Here is a 22737-nt window from a genome sequence, read left to right on the forward strand (position 1 = left end):
ATAATATAATCATCCTGTACCTCAGGTTTTATTTTGCTTGTATGGTATGTATAATAATATTTACTTTACAAGTTCATAATGAAAAGTAAGTGAAATATTACCTAATGCTCTTAACACGGTGCCTGACAAATGACACTCAATAAACGGGACTGCAATAATGATCAGAGCACATTAAAGTTCACAGATCACTTTCTCACATATTATTTTGTTGAATACTAAATAGTATTATGAAGTGTTGAGGGAATGGGGTCCATAGAGGGTATATGACTTGCCTCTCCTTACACAGAAAAATAAAAATGATTCTTAGTTTCAAGTAGTTTCTCCTACACCACACTTCACTGATGGAATTTTAGCTCCCTTGATGGTTCTTTTTAGTTCAGTTTAAAGTCACTGGAAACATCTTACAAGTCTCTTTTCAGTCTGACAAACTTTAGGTCTACATGATTTGTCAGTGTATTTCTTATGTCAAATTAAGCTGTGTTTTTCTGAGAGCCTGACAGGTAATGTGTATAATGTGAGATCTACTTTTCAATGAAGTTTTTAAGTCAATCTAAAATGACTAAACATCAGGACAGAGTAAAGGGAAAAGGGAAACTTAACCTTCATAATAACTTTTCAAATTAGGTAATTTCATCTCTAATTTTCTGCAAAGAGTCTGAGGTTCAAATAAATTAAGTAGTTTGTAAAATATTACACAGCTATGAAGAGGTGATAATGGGATTTAAAGCAAGTCTTTTCTAGTCTAAAGCTTTGGTTGTTGTTGCTTTGTTTTCTTTTTTGATAATTTTCCTTATAGGTTATGTTTTTGAAATTTCTGCTATCTGAATTTCAATCTTATAGGAGCTATTATTCTATTACCTTTTGTCTTTAGCTTATTATTTTCTAGATTACTATTTTTTGAAATAGAGAATCTTCCCAATTCCTTGTTTTTATCTCACACCTACCTTCTGATGGGGAAGAGACCACACAGATTTTCTGATATAAAACAAACTGGAGCCATTTTACTTGTTTATGTCAATATTGATGACTAGGGGGAAAAAGTGACTTCTTGCCTCCTTAGAGACATGGATTAATCAAACCAATTAATACTTACGATTGATAAATGGAAATGCCCATTCCTTTCTATTCTTTGGTAAGATTGCAGAAGGGGCCCCTGAATTAATTTTCTTTTTCCATATTCAACTTAACTTCTAAAGCTATACTTCAATGTTAAAAGTGTGAACCGAGGTAGAGAGAGCTTCCCAGAACACCAGTGTCCATCTGTCTACTGCTTATTTGTCAATTTGTGCTGTGCAAGAGATCACTCCTTCATATCATAAAGAGGAAGTTTGACTGTGTAGCATGTATTTCATTGATGATGTATATCATGGAAAGAATAATAGCTTCTATTTTACTATATCTTTCATAAACATTACAACTCATTTTGTTGAACTTCTCATTAAATTTTATTTCACAAAATATTAGGAGGGCAAATGATGTCTTTAAGTGAGTGTTCCATAATATGGGCCACTATATTGCAGAAAAAAAATAAAAAACATCCACACAAACAAAGCAATCTAACTGGCAAATAACTCAAAAATGTTAGAATTATAGAACACAGTATAGAAAACCTCAGTTCTTTTCTCCTCCTTCACACTTTAGTTTCCTACTGTAAACGGTCATAACTATAACTTCACCTTTACCATTACTGAATCCCTTATCTCTTTTTTACTCACAGCCCTCCTTGCTAGTCCTTGAGCAAAGCTGTAATTTTAGGTGGGGCAGGTCAATACCACTTAGCCTTTGAAAAATCTTACGTTCACAGCCCACACTGTTTATATTGTTTTTTTTGGTTTCTAAACTGGGTTAAAACTCAGAGATCAAGCGTATTTTCTGTATTTTCATCCCTAAGAAAAACCATCTGTCCACGTATCTGTGGTTAGCACTCTTACTTCTACATGATTCTATTCAGCCACCTCATTCTCTCTGAAATATGCCTCAGGAAACTTGAGTCTTGCTACCTTTATTTCATTTACAGGCCTGTTTATAATGGATGAATCACAATTTACCTGAGTTTCTATAAAATAAGAAACATGGATTTCTCGAATTTGCTAGGAAGATAATAAACTCTAAAAGGAGCAATGACAACAACAAAACCCAACAACATGCAAATGCCCATTTTGATTGAACATGGAAATCGTGAATCTCACTAGTTTGGTTTGTGTAGCTACTATTCTGTTGCTAATTTTAAAATGGGTTGCAAACATTTATTTAATCTTATTGCACCAGTAGTTTCTCAGAGAGAAACTATAAATCAAAGTTGGCATTGTGCGTCATCATACAAATTGATGTCAAAACTTGAAAACAATATATTTTTTTCGTTTGCATTGTGTGCTATAATAATGAGAGGCTATGCTAGTTCATACGGTATAATCAATCATATGTTAGTAGTTGGTAATGGTATTTATCTTTTCCCTGCAATCAGTCGATCCAGCACAGAACAGCCTTTCCATATAAGTACTGTCATCCCTTCAGGGTCCTGAAGGAGATGGTCTAGCACTTTGTTTCAGTTTTACAAAAGTTAGAAATTCAGGTAGGAAGATATATACACTGTTTAGAGCAGCCAGAAACATAATGCTATAGTCACCCTTCTATTCCCTGATGATACCAAACCTGACCTTTGGCATCCTGAATTCTTATTTAAATAGTTTAAGCTACTATTCTCTGCTAATGACTGCTTAGTTCTGCAGTTAAGGAGAAGGGGGTTGTTGTTGAGATTTGAAAAGCCTATATGTATAATGAATATTTTTAAATTTTTTTTAGTTTAGTGGTTAATTGAACTGCTCACTACTAATCTGTCAAGGAGAAAGCTGCCATTCTGCTCCCCTTCCTGCTGCTATAGTCTACAGTTGGTTTTGTTCCTTATTTCATAATATATGTATAATTATTTCATACTAATATTAAACTTTATGGAAGCATTAAAGGATCATCTTTGCTAAAGCATGAAGAATGTAAACATATCAGCAATGCAACAACAGCAATAAGCATAATCTTTTAAAATTATACCACATAGTACACTGCTTAATATCGTTACTAAAATCTGCTTTATTTAGAATGGGTAAAGTTATTAAAGCACCCCAAAGTCTATACTCAAAGTTTCAGGTATCTATCTTTAGAAGACGTTTTGGTGAAATCTTGCCATTCATTCAGTTTTTCATTTATCAACCTTTAATGAATACCTTCTATGAGCCAAGAACTTCGTTCAATGTTAAGAGATAAAACAATGGGAAAAGGAGGAAGGGGTCCCTTCTCTGAAATAGTTTATATAATACAGATTGGCATCCAACCTAATAGATTTTGAAAGTCTTTCCTTCCCTAGAATTCTATTAACTTAAGCCTAAAGCTGATATCCTACAAGGATTCAGGAGCAATCCAATTCCCCTACAAGATTTGTTCTGGGAAGTGGGTGTTTCTGGCGGAGTTGTATCCCTATCAGATATTTTCGCTTTCCTCTTCCTTGGCTCTTACACAGTTCAGAGTTTGCCCTACATTAAACTATCACAGTAAAGTGATAAGAATCTTTCCCCGGATATATTGATTTGATTCTTAATAATTTTTGATTATCCATGTAAATTATTTTGGGGTAAAAGACTGTATGCCTTGCTCTTAATGAAGAAAAATTGAGAAAAATTAGGTATACTAAAACATATTTGTTCATTTTTAATTGCAATATTCTTATTTCATAAATGTACTCATTCAAATCAAGAATACAAAAAGGACAGATAATTTTATAATTTACCTTCTTTAAATTCTTTCAAACTCAGGAAGTTTCTGTATCTTCCTAAAGAGTAGCATATTTGGGTAGTACCGGGGGCTTGGTAGAGTATGTACTGAACTGGTTCTTCATATGATTATCTTAAAAAATCAGATATTTTAACATTTTAAAAATTCAGCACATTAGAATAATGTAGATTCCAAAAGATTATACAATAGTTTCATATTTTAATGAAAGCAGTTTACTTACAGATTTATTTTTCATTTAAAAGTATCTCTTAATAGATTAAATATTCGCTTGGCTTCCGGTGTTTATATAATATCGCATCTGTCACTCTGGAAATGCACCTTTTGGAATGCAGAAGTAAAGTTCTTTAAATATAAAATAGCTGTCTGATCAAGTTTTCATATCACTATCAAACTATTTTTGAGATCAGGTGTCAAAACTAAAACTGCAAGTGAATTTTTTGAGACAGACTGTCTGTTAGCTTCATTCAGAATGGCAGATTCTTTCCTCCCAGAATATTACTTTCTTTTCCCTTCCCCAAATAATAATAGGAAAAATATATTCAATTCAAATTGACATTTTCTCAAATATAGCTTAGTCGCTAAGACACCTGTGAACTTCAGCTTTTAGAACCTGTAAAAGGTAACCATCCTCTTTTGTGGGTTTAAAAATAGTCCTCTTAAAGACTGTGGCTCATGATAGATGACTTTATCATTTCTTATAGAATCATCAGACTCTTAAATGCTGGAATAATATATCTTTATAGTTTTAATTCCTATCACTTATGCATATTAATCTAAATAATTCCTGTAAGGAAAAATGGATTTCTTGTGTAATTACTTCAGAGAGTGTCTCTTTTGATGACATTTATAAATTCATACTATGAATAAAGGGTATTTTGAATGAAGAGCTTGGAGTCTCCTTGGTTCCTTATTTATAAATGAGAATGACAGTATCTGAATCAGAATGTAGTTTTTAGCAGAAAATGAGATAACAGGTTAAGTACTTAGTATTTTGACCAAAATATAGTAGGGTCTTAATAAATGTAAGTTTTTATTCTAATGTGCTGATTTGTAGCTCACCATGGGTGGAGCATGTAGAAATGGTGCTGTTTGACAAAATGTTGATAAATCTTAGTATCGCTAAAGAAAAAAAGACCATGTATGTAACACAACTTAGTCAATATTATGCAAAGAGTGGTAGAAGTTTTCACTGCCTTTTTAAATGAAAATTCCCATCTGCACAATAAGAAATTTTAAAAAATGTAAAGACATTGAATAGCAATAATAATTAATTTTGAAAGTTTTTCTAGTTAAATTTCAGGCTTAAAATGAAGTTGACAGACACCGTTTAATTTTATTTTGTGAGTAGATGACAGAGACTTAAAAAGTGACCTGCTTTTTGCCAGACAGAAATTTGACACAATGAAATGACACACACTAAAGAAAAAGATGGCATTTTAAACTGAGAAAAATAATTTTTTATGGTACATTAAGGATTAATCGACTGGAAATCCAGGATATTACACTGGATATAGCTGATGGCAGGTGTTATTTTATTTTTAGAGAAATCTATATTTCATAAAGATCATAAATAAAAGATGAATTTTAAAGGTAATATATGCTATAAGAAAGAATAATATGTGATTAGCATAGTAAGGAAAGAAGAAAATTTACACTTGTAAATCATCTTTTCTCTTTCATTATTCTGTAATAATTCTTTGAAACAAAACTGAGAAATGCTCACTGTATTCCAAAATGTATCATGTGTCAATTTTTTTACTTCCGATGCTATAAGAATCTGTTGAAACCAATAATATGTTAATTACAAAGGCTTCATTGATTTAAAAGGCTCCAAATGGACACCATGGAGCACAAACTACCTAAGTAAAGACTACATTAAAACTAAAATTTATTCTGATCGGTCCTATTCTAATTCCAATTAGAATAATGTTCAATTAGAACAGATGTATGTTATGAAAATATTGTGTTATTTTTATTACTTTTACATGGGTGATTGAGTCAAATCTTAAAATTTAAGTCTGGAATTGGGAGGTGGCAGGGAGAAAGAAGTAGAAAATGCTTTTCTTTGAGTTCGGCAAATGCTTATATACAAACTAGCATTAATTTGGATAAACATCACTGGAGTTCACACTGCATTAATCAACAGAATTTTTCATCTTTATGTTAAGAACACAATTACATACTAACTTATCCATTCAGCAGTTGGTGAGCACTTTGTTTTATCTATTCTTTACCAAGAGAAATGTATGAGTTAACACCAGTAGTTCTAAGAAATAATTGGGAAAAAGTCTTAAAAAATAATATCTCCTCATTCTCTCTCTACTTGTCTTATTTAAGAACCTCATTTTTCATTGCTAAGAACAATATATATTATTCTTACATTATAACTATCTTCCTAGGTAGTCAAAGTACCTTGAAATCCATTAATGAATAATTAAGTGTAATAGCAAGTTATTTGCGACGTTTTCCCATGTTTAGACAAAACATATTTTTCTGAAGTGTTCAACATATTATAAACTTATTATTAATAAAATGTGTTTAAGTCATTTGCTCCATTTGAAATTATTTAGGTATTAATTAATTATATACATAAATGCATATAATTTAAAGGACAGACAGCAACTACAAATGAGTCGATTATTTTAATGAACATGTGTTGTTGCTTTCATTTGGATGTGGGCTAAGCATTATGCAAATGTATTACAGTAATGGAATCTCTTAGCATTTCCAGATAACAACTCATTAATAGTTTTGTGTTTCTGTTACTGTATTAAAGCATTTCTAATTCTTCCATTTCTTATCTTATAGGAAATAAATGATGTGGACGTACAGGAACTTGTAAGAAGGTCAATTGGAAGGTTAACCATCATTCGTCAGACATTTCCAGTCCCCCAGAATATAAGTCAGCGATGTTTCCGTGGCAACCATCGAATATCTTCAACGTTGTGTGATCCAAAGGATCCATTTGCTCAGAATATGGAGGTATATTCTAAGTCCCTGGATATTCCTTCAAGGATGTTTTGTTGGGCAGTTGTAGAGAGAGCTTTTCCAGTGGCATTGTACTCAGAATTGTACACATTTCCATTTTCTGAACTATTCTCCTCTTCCAGCAATTTCATAAGTCTGATGGGGAGAGTGCTAAGAATCTGTCTTTGATCATTTTGACCTCATTACAGCAAAATATCTACCTGTTTAATAAAAATATAATAAGTAAAGGGTTTTTTTTTCTATTCAGCAAGTAAATCGATAGCATTTCTCATGGTGAATTTGTGATTGATACTCCTTAATGCCAAACTCCAAATTATTAAGCTAATAAATTTGCTTGCCTTTTCTGGCATAACAAGGATATAGAAGTTTATTCTATTTTAAAGATTAATTTCCGATTGGAAGAACTTCACCAAAAAAAATTTAGAAATCCAAAAAATGCTGTAGTGTTATAAAGCTATATCCAACTCAGAGGGGATATAGCTGAAACCTTTGCTATTCAGAATACAACAAAGAATTTGAAAGTAGATGAATACAATCTCTGAGCAGCAAAATAAAGAACCCCAAGTCCCTGAAGCTTACTCCAAAGAATGCCCTTTTAATACTCACCTGGATCCTATTTCTTTTTCTAAAGGAAAATCCTATCAGATTTTTTTGTTTTATTTCTCTTTGCACTGGAGTTCTCAGTATGTCAGTCTGATGGAGGTTTAACAAAGGCAGGCACATCAACAATAATAGGGCTCCATAAGAAGCACTTGAACTAGGCAAGAGACAGGAAAAGAGAAATCAAACAGATACACTAGGGCTTCCCTGGTGGCGCAGTGGTTGAGAGTCCGCCTGCCGATGTAGGGGACGCGGGTTCGTGCCCTGGTCCGGGAAGATCCCACATGCCGCGGAGCAGCTGGGCCTGTGAGCTATGGCCGCTGAGCCTGCGCGTCCGGAGCATGTGCTCCGCAACGGGAGAGGCCACGACAGTGAGAGGCCCGCGTACCGCAAAAACAACAACAACAACAACAACAACAACAACAACAACAAAAACAGATACACTAATTCAGATATCCTATCAGAGCAGGACTTTCCCTATAAAACAACTCTATATCATAAAGCAGTTCCTAAGAGTACCACTGTAATCTATTGCTAGTATATTAGTTAATTTTTAAACAGTATCCCTGAGATATCAACAAAGATTAAAGTCATGATCAATTTCATAGGTTAAAAAAGTGATATATTTTAGAAACCTATTCCTTCAAAATGTTTACTATCAAAAACATTTTAGTACTTAGAGATGTTTAGTTTGAAAAGGTTGGGAAAATAATCCTAGGAGAACTAGTTCATTCCCAATAATACTGGATAAATAAGTCGAGTTGGCAAAACTTCTTTGTTTGAAAGTTAACTCCACAGCTTCCCTATTTTTAGTCAGCTTTGAATTGTTTTAGATAAATTACCATTTATCTAACCATTTCTTCATACTTATTACCATTGTAATGAGCCATGTGTATTTACCAGGCAGCTGGCTCTGGGATCATTGCCCATAGAACTTCCTACTAAATTTTAAGCTCTTTTAGAATAGGTTCTCTCCAGAACCAGGCATCATAAAATCACATTAACTACTTATCTGTTTATCTTTCCCCCATCATATCTACCATGGTGCTTTGCACCTTTGTAAATATTTGTGGATTTGAATGTAATTGATAAGAAGGCAGGGGTCAAAGTAAGCTACTCAAGCCTAAACAAGGTTTAAGTTTCATACTTCCAGTGACCCATCTTTTCATATTAATTGGTCATGAATATAATTCATGTAGAAATGATAGAATTTTAAACAGAGAAAAACACAACAGAACTTTGTTAACAAAATCATGAGATATTAAAGGCTGTTCCTGTCAAAAGAGGTAGTAGGAAGTGTACAGATTGGGAAAGCAGAAAGTCACTGTATAGTATTTTAAAGCACATTCACCTAACAGCACAATCCTTCTGATTCAATTAATGAATTCCTTGAAATCAGGGAACAAATATTTTATTTATCTTTATATTCCCATACCTATCTGATGAATTAAGGATGTACTGGAAGCACCACTCCTCCTTCCCTATACCTTCACATACTCCCCTCAAACCCACAGACAGAAGAAAACAGGATGATTACTTTTTCTTTGTGCATGTATTACATTTAATGTCCCTAGTATATTTAATAGAATTTGACTGAATGTTTAATATATAAAAGGAAAACTGACAGAAACTTTTATATGTGAAGATTTATATAATGAAGTGTCTAAATGCAGGGCTCTTAAATTTAAAATGTCCCGCTAAAAGCAGAGCATTTGATATAGAGGCTTGCCTTGGTGCATATTTTATCTCACTGAAGTTAAAGGAAACAAGAAAAGTACTTATTAAAATTTTGAAGCCCCCCCTTCCCCGAGGTTCCCTAGGAAAAGCAGCCCTCTCAACTTGGAGTCCATAAAAACAGTGCAGGTAAAAATGATCACATACAGACTTATATCTTATCAGCAGGGTACAGTTAAAAAACAAACTAAGAAAAAAGCTATGAAAATATGATTCAAGTCAGCTCTAAAAATAGAAACCTAGCTATAAAGTCACAATAATCACTACAACAGAGGAGAAGAGGGTACGGTGAGCCCATGTAGAGATCTCCAGGCTGTTACATATTTCAGTATACGTAGAAAGGGGAGTAAGATTTAGAAAGAACAAAAAGCACGTTTCCTCAGTCTTTAAATTAGTGCCAGAAAGACTAAAATCCAGGATTAGCTGAAGTTGCAAAATAAATGTTAAAGATACCTTTTAGCTAGAAACACAGTTTTAGCAATCTATGAAGCAAGAAGGAAGTGAACCATTTACTGCTTGGTGAAACTAATGTTAGCTTGGCTGCCAATGGAGGGAAAATAGAAATATTCAAATCCTTTTGCTTCTGTTTTCTGCATCTAGGAAAACAGTGTCCTCAAATTGGAAACATTAAAGTCATTAAAAGAAAAGTAAACCGCTGGTTTAGAAGGAGCAGGGGTTTGCAGATGGTTAGAGTATACCTTGCTCCTCAAAAATGAGGCCTGAGAAATAATTGCTCAGAGCAGTAAATAAACCAGTAGATAAGATCACAATATTGCAACTTAGAAAAGTACTTGAGAAGAAAACCCAAGTACAAGACATTGGTAACTGTCCCAATTTTCAAAAGGAAGGAGAAAAGATCTGACAACCAGAGTTTAACACACTAAAATTAATATTTGGATAAATTGTAGAATATATTATTTAAATATATGGTTTGGGGAACTTCAAATAAGATTATAGGACTTCCTTAAGAGCAAGCACTGCCAGACTAAGCCCTACTTAATATTTTTTTTAGATTGGGAGAATGTTATAAATCTATTTATTTTATATTGATTTTAATGCAGTGTTTGACAAATTTCCTTATGAAATCCTCATGGGAAGACATTAAAAAGTCTAAATAAGTTGATGTCATTCAAACGTTTTCACCAAAGCCTCCTAAGAACAGAAGATGGTAAACACTCCGGCTTCAGATTTTTTTAAAAGTTCAAAATGTATTAAAGTTTCATTATTATCTTTAAAAGTTATAAAACATATGAGTTTCTTTGAAATTAAAAGTAATATTTCAAATAATTTATCAGTTAAATTACTTTGTTTTCTCTCCAAATTGATAAGCAAAATTGATAAGCGTAGAACATGCCCCAGATGTATTCTGTAGCTTTGGGTATCTTTAATACCTACAGCTTTTCACCAGAGCTTCTCTTACCCTCAATTTGAGAAGTATGGAACTAGAGGAATATTCAAACCGTGCTGATAAATATTCTACTCTTGAAGTGCAAGGAATTCTCTGTGGTCACCCAAAGAGTCTGTCCTTGGACCTAATATTTTCAAAATGTTTATAACTACACAAATGAAAATGAATAAAGTATGCCTCTCAGATTTGTAAATGACATAAAGCTAGGAGAGAAAGCTTACATTGTGTTACATCATCAAGATTCAAGTTGTTAATATTCACTGAGTAATATGCCTAAAAATTGAAATATGACAGAGATAAAGTATAGGTTCAAAGTCGATTACAGACAGCCTAGATGGTTGAGAACTGGTTTGACAGTTTAAGGCTGTTGAGACGAAGGCAAACTTGACTTGAGTATAGCAGAAGTCATATTTGCTCCAAGCCACTCTAATGTAATCTTGGTCTCTATGTCAGAAGCATTTTGCTAAGATCAAGAGAGACAGCGTCTTATACTACTTTCTCCTAGTCAGCTCACATCTGCAATAATGTGTTAGTTTTAGGTACTAAACTTTCGACAGAAACACTGAAAAATAAGAGAAGGATAGAGGAAGAATGTGGAGACGATGAGCAGCCTAGAAATAATACCAGATGATAAACAACTGAAGGAAAGAGGATGTTTCAGGGCAAGACAAAGGAGGTGTCACATATCGAAAGGTTGGCACGTAGAGGAGGTTGGTGTTCACGGTCAGTGAAGTCAGGAAACAAGTGTAGTAACAGTAGGTAGAGAAAAATGATTGGTCAACTGGTGGGATACTGGAGTTTAAGATGTTAGAGGAGTTGTTCATTTGGGTTTAGTAAATAGTCATTTGTGTTGGTCATGGCTAGAGTAGAAGTGAAGGTCATCTGTGTAGAAATTGAAGTGACCTTTTTTAAATATAAGGAGACAGTTTGGGATCACTGTGAGGGAGGAGTCGTGAATAAAGAGTGACCAAGAGGTCAGTAGATGCTGGCAGAAAGGGGCTGTAACGTGTGGCATGGAAACGAACACGAACCTCAAAAGAGAATAGGTACTTGCCTGAGAAAGAAGTAAAAGAAGGGGTAATAGAAAGCTCAGAGAATGTCATCGCTCCCTTTTGACCCTGCAGTTTAGGTAGTGGGGAAATGAGGAGAGGTAGTCATTTGTTGAAAACACCTGTCACATACTGAGTACAAGGCACTCAGCTTTAAGTCCATCCTGGATGCTAAAGCGCGTTCTTTATGGTGTGCAAAGGAGACTGTGCCACAAGAAGTGTCAGGTTTGGATGGAAGCCAGGTTGGCAGGTCTCTCTTATCTTGACTTCTGTTAAACCTACCTGATGTTAAACTTGGCTTTCTTTGACTTCTTTTCCTTGACAACAGTGTATGAAAAACCAAATAAATGCTAGGCTCTAGGCTAAGTCAAGAGGAAATAAAAAATAAGGGAAACAAAAGTACAAAGGGGAAACAATATGAGCCCTTGTCCAGAAAGCACCCATATTCTAGTGTGAAAAGCAGAGTTTAAAAAATCTTAGCATTATGATATGCTTCAATAGAGGTATGCACCAAGTGGTATGGGAGATAAAATGAGGACTGCCCACCTAGACTGAGAGTGGGGAGAATCCTGAGAAGCTGTCAGGATAGGATTCACCCAGCTTGTGACCCATGAATTGAATACGAGAGGAAGTTAACTAGATGGAGAAAGATAAAGAGACATCAAAGGACGCTCCCACAACTGTCTCATCTACACACTTAAAGAAATCAGTCAGATGGTGAAACAAAATAAAGCTAGGTTGCTAAGAGCAAGCGAGTTGGAGGCAGTGGTGCAGGAGAGGTCAAAAAAGGCCAGATTATTGCATATTATTGAAAAATCATTAAAAGAGTTGCTCTGGATTTTTGGGTACAGCTCACTCATCCATCATGTTTTGTCTAGGTTTACCTTTGGGATCTTCACAGTCTAATTCAGATGAAGTTTGATTCATCAGGTACTTTTAACATCAAGTCTCACTCTTCGTTCATTGCCAATCGCACCATCCCTCCTAGTCCCTCTAGTAATTACCTGGTGGCTGGGCAGGGGTGTAGGGGGTGGTGAGAATGAGAATAGCCTATCCTAATATTTCCTTATAAAGAACAAACTGGAATTTCACTTAGTGCCTAGGAGTGTTCAAAGTCTGTTTAAAGAAAGGTCTACAAGCACGAACGGTTAAAGATTTACCTAGTTTTGAAAGAAAACTCAAAAGGCACTGTTAGGAACTGCTTATTAACAGTTGTTCATAGTATCAAACTTTCATCATCCTAATAGTTGAAGTTTAGTACCATGCTGTGTTGCGGACAGAAAATTTCATAAGATTCCTTCTTGATTAATTATAAGGAAAGGGTAATCAAAGTACTGTCCCCTTTATTTGCAGGAAAAAAATGTGATAATAAGACTCTTAAAAATCTGTGAAAATTAAAATGCTTAAAATGGATTTAATTTTTATAGCTGAGTTCTTATTTTTTAATTTTATATTAGAGTTTTCCTTCAAAGAGGAAATAATATAACATTGTTATATTATTTAACCTCTGTTATTGACCTTGGATATCTCTTGGTGTCTGTATTTTTAAAATATTGTTTCTAATTTATTTGAAAAATAAACACCATCGGTAATTAACTGTGAGGATACGGGTTCTGGCAAGACTTAAGTGTAAGAGTTCAATGCAGCTTATCAAACATGTGTATAATTCATTTTAAATCTATATAGAGGGAAGATAACATGATTACATTAGAAGAAGAAAGAGTTAATGTAAACACACATTCACAGTGAATAGCTTATGACATTTGTCATGTTAATTAATTGCAATGCACATGTATATAATTTTGTATAGACCCTTGATCATTGTAATGTTTATGAATGGTGCTGTTGCCTCTCACTTTTTTCATTACTTTATCTCCAGAGGCACAAACGTACAGGCAGGTGTCTGCTTCCTTTTTTTTGCACCTATGACACTCATCTTCTATGTAAGATCGAGTTGATATTTCTCCGTCTGAATAACCAGAATGCAAAAACTTGACATATTCAGAAAACGTATTGTTCAGTTTTGCCCTTCCAGTCTTAAGCCCTTAGATCCTTACCTCCTGAGAAAGAAATAAGGACTACTGATTTTCTAAGGTCTGACACTAACAGCCTTGGCTCTGTCGAAACTTCTCTTTTTTATCTTCTCTTTCACAACTAAATAAGCTGAAAAAGCAATTGGGGCATACAATCAGACAAGACTTCATTCTCAATAACAAAATTGCCCAGGAAATGAAAAAAGAAACCTTCTGCTTAATAATAACCCAGTAAACCAACTATCTGTGAACGGAAGCAACTGAGCTGATGCCTTTCTCCTTGTTCTTGATGGTTGGCATCAATGATTCTAATGATTACTGTCTAATGTCTTTTCAGATTTCAAACCTTTACATATATGACACGGTGCTTCTGCTTGCTAATGCTTTTCATAAGAAGCTGGAGGACCGAAAGTGGCACAGTATGGCTAGTTTGTCATGTATCAGAAAGAACTCCAAGCCCTGGCAGGGAGGGCGTTCCATGCTGGAGACCATCAAGAAGGTAATTTCTGACTAGCATTTCTTTTTTTATTATTTATTCATCCATTAGTTTTTTGTATTGTTGTTGTTAATTTTATTTTTTTAATGAAGTATAGTTGATTTACAGTATTGTGCCAGTCTCTGCTGTACAGCAAGGTGACTCTTTATATACATATAGACATTCTTTTTTAATATTCTTTTCCATTATGGTTTATCACAGGATATTGAATATAGTTCCCTGTGCTAAACAATAACATCTTATTGTTTATCCATCCTATATATAATAGTTTACATCTGCTAATCCCAAACTCCCAATCCATCCCTCCACCACAGCCCCTCCCCCTTGGCAACCACAAGTCTGACTAGCATCTCACTCTTCCTAATTTTTATGCAAGGAGGAACAATAAGTCATTGTTTGATGAGATATCTTTTAGTAGGATTTTTTTTCACTAATGTTGCTGCCTATTCAAAGCACAAAACACTGTAATGGGTAAATGAAATATTTAAAAAATCAAGGTCAGAAAATCATATACGCCTATGAAACAGGGAGCCCTTATTTATTTATAAGGAAATTTTATGCAGGTAAAAAATTAGTTGTTGACATATTTTAATGCACTTTCATTATATCATTAGGGTCAGAGATGCTCAAATTATTTTGGTACCTGTCACAAAATACAAAAAGTTATTTATTTATTTTTCTTTAAACTACACCATCCACTGAAAAAAACACTAGACCTAGGTGTTTTTCTGTTAGATGATGCATGGTAAGACATTGGATGGGATGATCTTTAATTTACCTGACAACAAAAATATTCATAAACAGTTAATCTTTTACAGCATTTGTGAACTATTTGGGGTACTTGATGGCATTCTTCTTCTTCACTTTCAATGTGGTATTTAGCCTGGCTGTGACCTGCTTTGGCTCAGCTACCTGCTCCATTCCCATAATGTTGTTTAGCTCCTCTCAAAGGTATAAGCATCCTGCAGTTTATTAGCCTCTTTGTCATGTCATCCTTGCTGGCATTTTCCATTTGTCTCGCACAGCTTCTTGGATTTAAAATGAAATGATTAATAAAACAAACAAATTTCTCCTGTACCCTTTACACAAAGGAGACAGCCACTTGGAAGTTCATATTCTTCATTTTATGCATCCTTTTTCTTTCTGCATGTGTTTGCCTTTTTCTCCTGAAATAGTTAGAGAAATAGCTAGTCAAATGAAATATGAAGTATTTAGAAATGCCAGAGAAAAATCTAAAACTTAACATTAAAAGGGAGCTAAATGTACAAAAACCAGGAAGTAGAGGGAAAAATGTTTCAAATAGAGAAAGGCCTGGATCTTCCTCTTGGTACTGTATCCTCTTTGCAGAAGAATCACTTTAATGAGAGTTTAGGCTCTTATCAACAGAAGTGCTTGAGAATTAAATGTATTGAATATATTGGCAGAGGAGGATTTTTCAGCTGAAAAATGAGTAAGTCAAATCTAAGCTCAAGGTGTTGCCAAAATCCCCCAGCTCTATCTATGTAGAGAGTTGGCAGGTATGAATCCAAGGGAGATTGTTGAACATGGTTCTGATCCTGCCAATGTATTAATTCATGGTGTGTCTAGGATGCAGGAACCTGAATATATTCATTCTTCGGAAGCCGTCTCACAAAGACAGAATAATTGTTTGGGAGGTTGCTTAGGAGATACTTATTTAGTGAAAGTATCAGTAGGAGGGAAAGAGAGACACTATAATATGTAGGTATTTCTTATGGAGCAATTCAATATGTAAAATGTTGTTGTTAAATTTATAATCAAAACAATGATTTCATATGATAATTATGAAATTTTATTTTGAGAGAATATTTGCATATTTTTCTCCTGTAAACTTTCAACCCCGTGGCACTTTTTAAAGGAATATATCCATTCTGTGTATCTAGAAACAATGTTTGAATGCTATGTTTGATTGCAAATGTTCTATTTCATTATTTTTTTCTCACATTTCAAATTGCCCTTAAAAACGGAGTTAAGTTTTTCCCATCATATTACTTTGCCTCATCTGAGTGTCTTGGTTATCCCATTTGGATGACCAGGCTGATGACACTTCACAAAACAAGAGAATTTGAGAAAAAGTTTACTGCTCACACAGGGACTCCTGGGGAAAGCAGAGTGGGCCCATGCAGGCCCAGGCTGGCTTGAGCAAAGCACTGTGAATGGGCTGGGCATTTGCAGTGGTTAGGGATGCGGCTAAGAAAAGTTCCCATTTATGTGGGCTGGAGATTTTTGAGGCTTAAATTTCCCAGGAGTGTTAAAGAAGGAGGTGCAGGATGGGCTTTCTTAATCAGCCTGTCTGTATGTGGAGCCAAATAAGAAAGGAAAAGCAAGGCTTGAAAAGAAGTCAGGGGCTACCCTGGTGGCGCAGTGGTTGAGAGTCCGCCTGCCGATGCAGGGGACACGGGTTTGTGTCCCGGTCCGGGAAGATCCCACATGCCGCGGAGCGGCTGGGCCTGTGAGCCATGGCCGCTGAGCCTGCGCGTCCGGAGCCTGTGCTCCGCAATGGGAGAGGCCACAACAGTGAGAGGCCCACGTACCGCAAAAAAAAAAAAAGTCAGCAGCCAGACCTCACAAATGAGGTCAGGCTCTTTATTACAATGTGAATATTCTAGTGATAAAATTCTTAATGACATTCAAGTAACCACTGCATGCCTATATTCTGAGCATGCTCTATACACTTTACAAAGCCTATGTACTAATGCAAGGAGTACGAAGAATTGATGTCCATGAATGGACATGGTATCTATCTATATAGTTATATTTTTATAACCCTCAGAAAAGATTTAGAGTATTCTTCATACATGTTTTCATTGTATTTATTCCTGAAATTTTGTAGGGTTTTGAGTATGCGTATCTGTGCGTGTATACATGTGTTTGTGCACACTATCGTGAATAGGATATGTTTCCACTATATTTTTAAACTAGTCATTGTAGGTACATGAGGAATTTATTGGTGTTTGATAAATTTTGTGACTGACCTGATCAGCTTTTGTTACTAAACTCCAGATTCTTACTTCTTTCTTTGTAGTTTATTCCCTTCTGTTTTTCAAGTAGATACTGATATCATCTTCAAAAAATTGTCATCACTTAATTGTAATACTTTATATCTTTTTAAACCTTTAAAAAATTTTCCTTGGGGCATCTGGGAGCACAACCTGCCAGGTGCACCTGGAGCTCTGTGGGCTTTGGAGGCGGCCAACTTCCCCTGTTGCAAGTGAGAAAGCCAGGTCATCTCCATGTCAGAGACGATGAGGCCAGGATTCTACCTCTGCGGGAAAGCTGCGGATGATGCTGACCAGGCCTGGAGCTGACCTGCAGAACCCTGCTGCACAGGACACATTATTATCCAGCTCTCCTGTGATGCTTTCTTCAGTGATTCCTCTTGATTTTGTTGTCAGTTCACCACTGACATGTGGCACTCTCAGCTCTTGGATAGAGAGAACTCCAAGCAGTGCTGTTAGGGCCACACCCATGAGGCAGAGGCCTGACCTGGGTTCTGCACAAAACGGTCTGCAGGTGGATTTCCAGTATGGGCCAGCAACAGAAGATAGAGTGGCCAGTAAGCAGTTTCTAGGCCAAAAACTTCTGATTTGAGGAACAGATGTAAATATGGAAACCTGCAAAACAAATTTGCAGAGACTTTATCGACTCTCTGGCTTAAAGAAGAAGAAAATACTGCCGTAGATATTGCTGAGCCTCCGTACATGCAGTTAACTTGGAAAAATTAGTATTATTGGGAAGTCATTTTTAAATGTAAACTGTGAACACATAAAATCATTTGACAAAAATCTGAATAGACAGTTCATCTGCTTCCCACTGGAAGTTATCCTGACTTTTAATATGACTCTCGATGAGATCTTTGACAGTTACCTGACTCAGTCTTAGAACATCAGATACAAGTAGGACCATTCAGTGTATTGGAGATGAAGAATATGAGAAACCTGAATCCAGAAGACATCAGTCAGCTCATCACCATCAACGTGATGATGGTCAGGGTGTCCCAGCTGATTCCAGAGATGCATGGGGCCTTCTTCCAGTGCCAGGTGTGCTGTCCTAGTGGAGATGGACCTTGTCAGAGTATGGGCATGCTGCCATACCACCCACAGTGTGGTGCTGACCCACGACTGCTTGTCACGTTCTCTGACAAACAGATGATCAAACTCCAAGAGTCTCCTGAAAATATGCCTGCAGGGCAGATGCCTCATGCTGTCATCCTTTTGCTCACAATGACATTGTTGACAAGATTCATCTTGGGGACAGAGTGAATATCACAGGCATTTATCCAGCTGTTCCTATTGAATCAGCCCAAGGGTGAGTAATGTGAAGTCTGTCTACAAAACCCTCATTGATGTCATTCATTATCAGAAAATGGATGCAAAACATCTGCACAAAGGAGATGAAGAAGCAAAACAGAAAGTTTTTTTTCAGAGAAGCATGTGGAATTACTTATGAAACTTTCCAGAAAACCAGACATTTATGAGAGACTTGCTTCAGCCTTGGGTCCAAGCACTTAAGAACAGGAAGATTTCAAAAAGGGAAACTTGCTTCAGCTTTTCTGGGGAACAGGGAAGGATTTTAGTCAAACAGGAAAAGGCAGATTTCATGCTGAGATCAACATCCTGCTGTGCAGTGACCCTGGGACCAGTAAGTCCCAGCTCCTGCAATGTGTATACAACCTGGTACCCTGGGACCAATATGCACCTGGGAAGGGCTTCAGTGCAGTCACTATATGTGAAAGACCCCAAAAGGAGGCAGCTGGTCCTGCAGACTGGTTCCCTTATCCTTAGTGACAGTGGCATCTACTGTATTGATACTTGAAAAGATGAATCAAAGTACAAGATCAGTGTTGCTTGAAGCCAGGGAACAGCTAACTCTCCTTACCACAATGGCTGGGGTTATTTGCAAGCTCAATGCATGCACATGTGTCCTGACAGCAGCAAGTTCTATTGAGTCTTAGTGTAACGTTAAAAAATACCACCTTTGAAAATATCCAGCGACTTCACACCTTATTACCCAGGTTCGGTTCCATTTTCCTCATCTCGACCTCAGGATGAAACCTGTGGCAGGCATCTGGCTCACCACCTCGTGGCTGTGTACCACTCGAGCAGGGAGCATGTGAAAGAGGAGTTCATGGATACGGCAGTGCTGAAGGACTGCGCTGTCACAGCACTGGATGCCTAGGTTGAGTCAGGAAGCCAGCCAGGCTGTCACCAAAGCTCAAGTAGAGGAGGAATGGTTTCTGCATACCCTCCAAAGCTGGAATCGTTAAAATGGCTTAGCAGAAGCCCATGCTAAAGTATGATATTCAAATAAAGTTGAAGCAAAGATACAGACCTCCATAGGGAGGCTGTAAGCAGTCTGCTACTAACCCCCAGACTGGCATTGTAGACATATCTATTCTTACTACAAGAATGAGTGCCACCTCTCCTAAATGGAAAGAAGAGTTAGCTGAAGCACTGAAAAAAACTTATTTTATCTAAGAGTAAGACACCAGCCCTAAAGCACCCACAACTTTTTGAAGATGTTTGGGAACAATCTGACATAGCCATTACCAAAGATATATTTGACAAAGCACCATGTGCCTTGGCTGAAGATGACTTTTTGACAGTGATTGGAAAAACTGCTCGCTTGCTCTGAAGCTCTGAGTGTTCAACTCCTCCGCACTTGGGCACTGACTGCTTCCATATATGTGTATGGCATATGGGCCAATAGAAATTGTTTCTTTTTTTTTTAACATCTTTATTGGAGTATAATTACTGTACAATGTTGTGTTAGTTTCTGCTGTACAACAAAGTGAATCAGCTACATGTATACATATATCCCCACATCTCCTCCCTCTTGTGTCTCCCTCCACCCTCCCTATCCCACCCCTCTAGGTGGTCACAAAGCACCAGCTGATCTCCCTGTGCGATGCAGCTGCTTCCCACTAGCTATCTATTTTACATTTGGTAGTGTATATATGTAAGTGCTACTCTCTCACTTCATCCCAGCTTACCCTTCCCCCTCCCTGTGTCCTCAAGTCCATTCTCTATGTCTGTGTCTTTATTCCTGTCCTGCCCCTAGGTTTATCAGAACCATTTTTTTTAATTCCATATATATGTGTTAGCATAAGGTATTTGTTTTTCTCTTTCTGACTTACTTCACTCTGTAGGACAGCCTCTAGGTCCATCCACCTCACTACAAATAACTCAGTTTCGTTTCTTTTTATGTCTGAGTAATATTCCATTGTATATATGTACCACATCTTTATCCATTCACCTGTCGATGGACACTTAGGTGGCTTCCATGTCCTGGCTATTGTAAATAGAGCTGCAGTGAACATTGTGGTACATGACTCTTTTAGAATTACGGTTTTCTCAGAGTATATGCCAAGTAGTGGGATTGCTGGGTCATATGGTAGTTCTATTTGTAGTTTTTTAAGGAACCTCCATACTGTTCTCCATAGTGGCTGTATCAATTTACATTCCCACCAACACTGCAAGAGGGTTCCCTTTTCTCCACACCCTCTCCAGCATTTATTGTTTGTAGATTTTTTGAGCATGGCCATTCTGACTGGTGTAAGGTGATACCTCACTGTAGTTTTGATTTGCATTTCTCTAATGATTAGGGATGTGGAACATCCTTTCATCTGTTTGCTGGCAATCTGTATATCTCCTTTGGAGAAATGTCTGTTTAGGTCTATTTAGGGCACAGGCTCCCGGGAGGGGAGCTGTGGAGAGTGACCTCTGCTTGCACACAGGCTTCCTGGTGGCTGCAGCAGCAGCCTTAACGTCTCATGCCCGTCTCTGGTTTCCACGCTGTCAGCCGCGACTCGCGCCCGTCTCTGGAGCTTCATTAAGCAGCGCTCTGAATCCCCTCATCTGGCGCACCAGGAAACAAAGAGGGAAGAAAAAGTCTCTTGCCTCTTCGGCAGCTCCAGACTTTTTCCCGGACTCCCTCCCGGCTAGCCGTGGCGCACTAACCCCCTGCAGGCTGTGTTCACGCCGCCAACCCCAGTCCTCTCCCTGCGCTCCGACCGAAACCCGAGCCTCTGCTCCCAGCCCCGCCCGCCCCGGCGGGTGAGCAGACAAGCCTCTCGGGCTGGTGAGTGCCGGTCGGCCCTGATCCTCTGTGCGGGAATCTCTCCGCTTTGCCCTCCGCACCCCTGTGGCTGCGCTCTCCCCCGCGGCTCCAAAGCCTTCCCCCTCCGCCACCCGCAGTCTCCGCCCGCGAAGGGCTTCCTAGTGTGTGGAAACCTTTCCTCCTTCACGGCTCCCTCCCACTGGTGCAGGTCCCGTCCCTATTCTTTTGTCTCTGTTTTTCCTTTTTTCTTTTGCCCTACCCAGGTACGTGGGGACTTTCTTGCCTTTTGGGAGGTTTGAGGTCTTCTGCCAGTGTTCAGTAGGTATTCTATAAGAGTTATTCCACATGTAGATGTATTTCTGATGTATCTGTGGGGAGGAAGGTGATCTCCGGGTCTTACTTCTCTGCCACCTTCTGGGTCTCCCTCCAGCTCTTTAAATATATCATGCCACTCCCTTCTGGCCTGCAACATTTCTGTAGAAAAATCAGCTGATAGCCTTATGGGGGTTCCATTGTATATGCCTCTTTGTTTTTCTCTTTCTGTCTTTAAAATTCTCTGTTTAAGTTTTGCCATTTTAATGATGATATGTCTTGGTATGCGTCTGTTTGGATACATCTTATTGAGTACCCTCTGTTCTTCCTGTACCTGGATATCTGTTTCTTTCTTCAGGTTTGGGAAGTTTTCAGCCATAGTTTCATCAAATACATTTTCAATCCCCTTCTCTTTCTCTTCTCCTTCTGAGACCTCTATAATGCAAAATATTGGTACACTCAATGTTATCTCGGAGATCTCTTAAACTATTCTAATTTTTAAATTTGTTTTTCTTTTCACTGTTCTGATCAAATGATTTCCATTATCTATCTTCCAGATGACTTATGCTTTCTTCTGTATTACTTAGTCTTGTATTCATTCCTTTTATTGTGTTTTTCATTTCAGTTATTTTATTCTTCAGTTCGGATTGGTTCTTTTTTATATTTTCTAGTTCCTTGTTAAAATTCCGTATTCTTCTACTCTTTTCCCTAATTCAGTTAGCATTCTTGTCATTAATACTTTAAATACTTTATCTGGTAAATTGTTTATTTCTGTTTTATTATGTATTTTTGAGGGGTTTTCTCTTGCTCTTTCAATTGAGACCAATTCCTCTGTCTTCTCATTTGCTTAACTTTCTCTGTCTCTATGAATTTAGGGGAAACAGTTACCTATTGCAGTCTTCAAGGAGTGTCCTTACATGGGAGCATCCATGTATGGTCTGTGTGTGCCCAGTGCCTTTGGTGGGAGAGCTGGATTTGACATGAATGCAAGTCACATTTTTCCTCATGGTGTGCTGGTAGCTATCAGCTGCCAGTGACTATTGCCTACCGATTGGGGATGGGGTCAGATCCAAAGTTGCTGGAACGGAAGCCCTGAAATTTGGGTACAAGGTGGCTCCATTCCCTTCAAGTATGTGCTCTCCTCTCTCTCAGCTTTGGCACCCCTGCCCCAGAGGAGAGCAGTGCTGGAGCAATAGGGGCCCATGTGGGCTCTCGGCTCATGATGGGGCATGGGCTGCAGAAGGTTGGCTGTAGACA

General features: G+C 37.3%; 1 protein-coding gene and 1 pseudogene across 2 annotated transcripts in view; both read left to right on the top strand.

Annotated features, from left to right (window-relative positions):
* GRID2 (glutamate ionotropic receptor delta type subunit 2) overlaps positions 1-22737 on the top strand; it is a 1374233-nt gene that overhangs the window by 825057 nt on the left and 526439 nt on the right. For both annotated transcript variants that reach the window (XM_007450019.1, XM_007450020.1), the window contains 2 exons: positions 6592-6765; positions 13933-14094. In XM_007450019.1, coding sequence (XP_007450081.1) covers positions 6592-6765; positions 13933-14094 — 336 coding nt within the window. The remainder of the gene's footprint in view (positions 1-6591; positions 6766-13932; positions 14095-22737) is intronic.
* Positions 16772-19743, top strand: LOC103080462 (DNA replication licensing factor MCM4 pseudogene; annotated as a pseudogene).

The sequence above is a fragment of the Lipotes vexillifer genome, unplaced genomic scaffold (assembly GCF_000442215.2).
Source record: "Lipotes vexillifer unplaced genomic scaffold, Lipotes_vexillifer_v1.1 scaffold178, whole genome shotgun sequence".
Taxonomy (NCBI): Eukaryota; Metazoa; Chordata; class Mammalia; order Artiodactyla; family Lipotidae; genus Lipotes; species Lipotes vexillifer.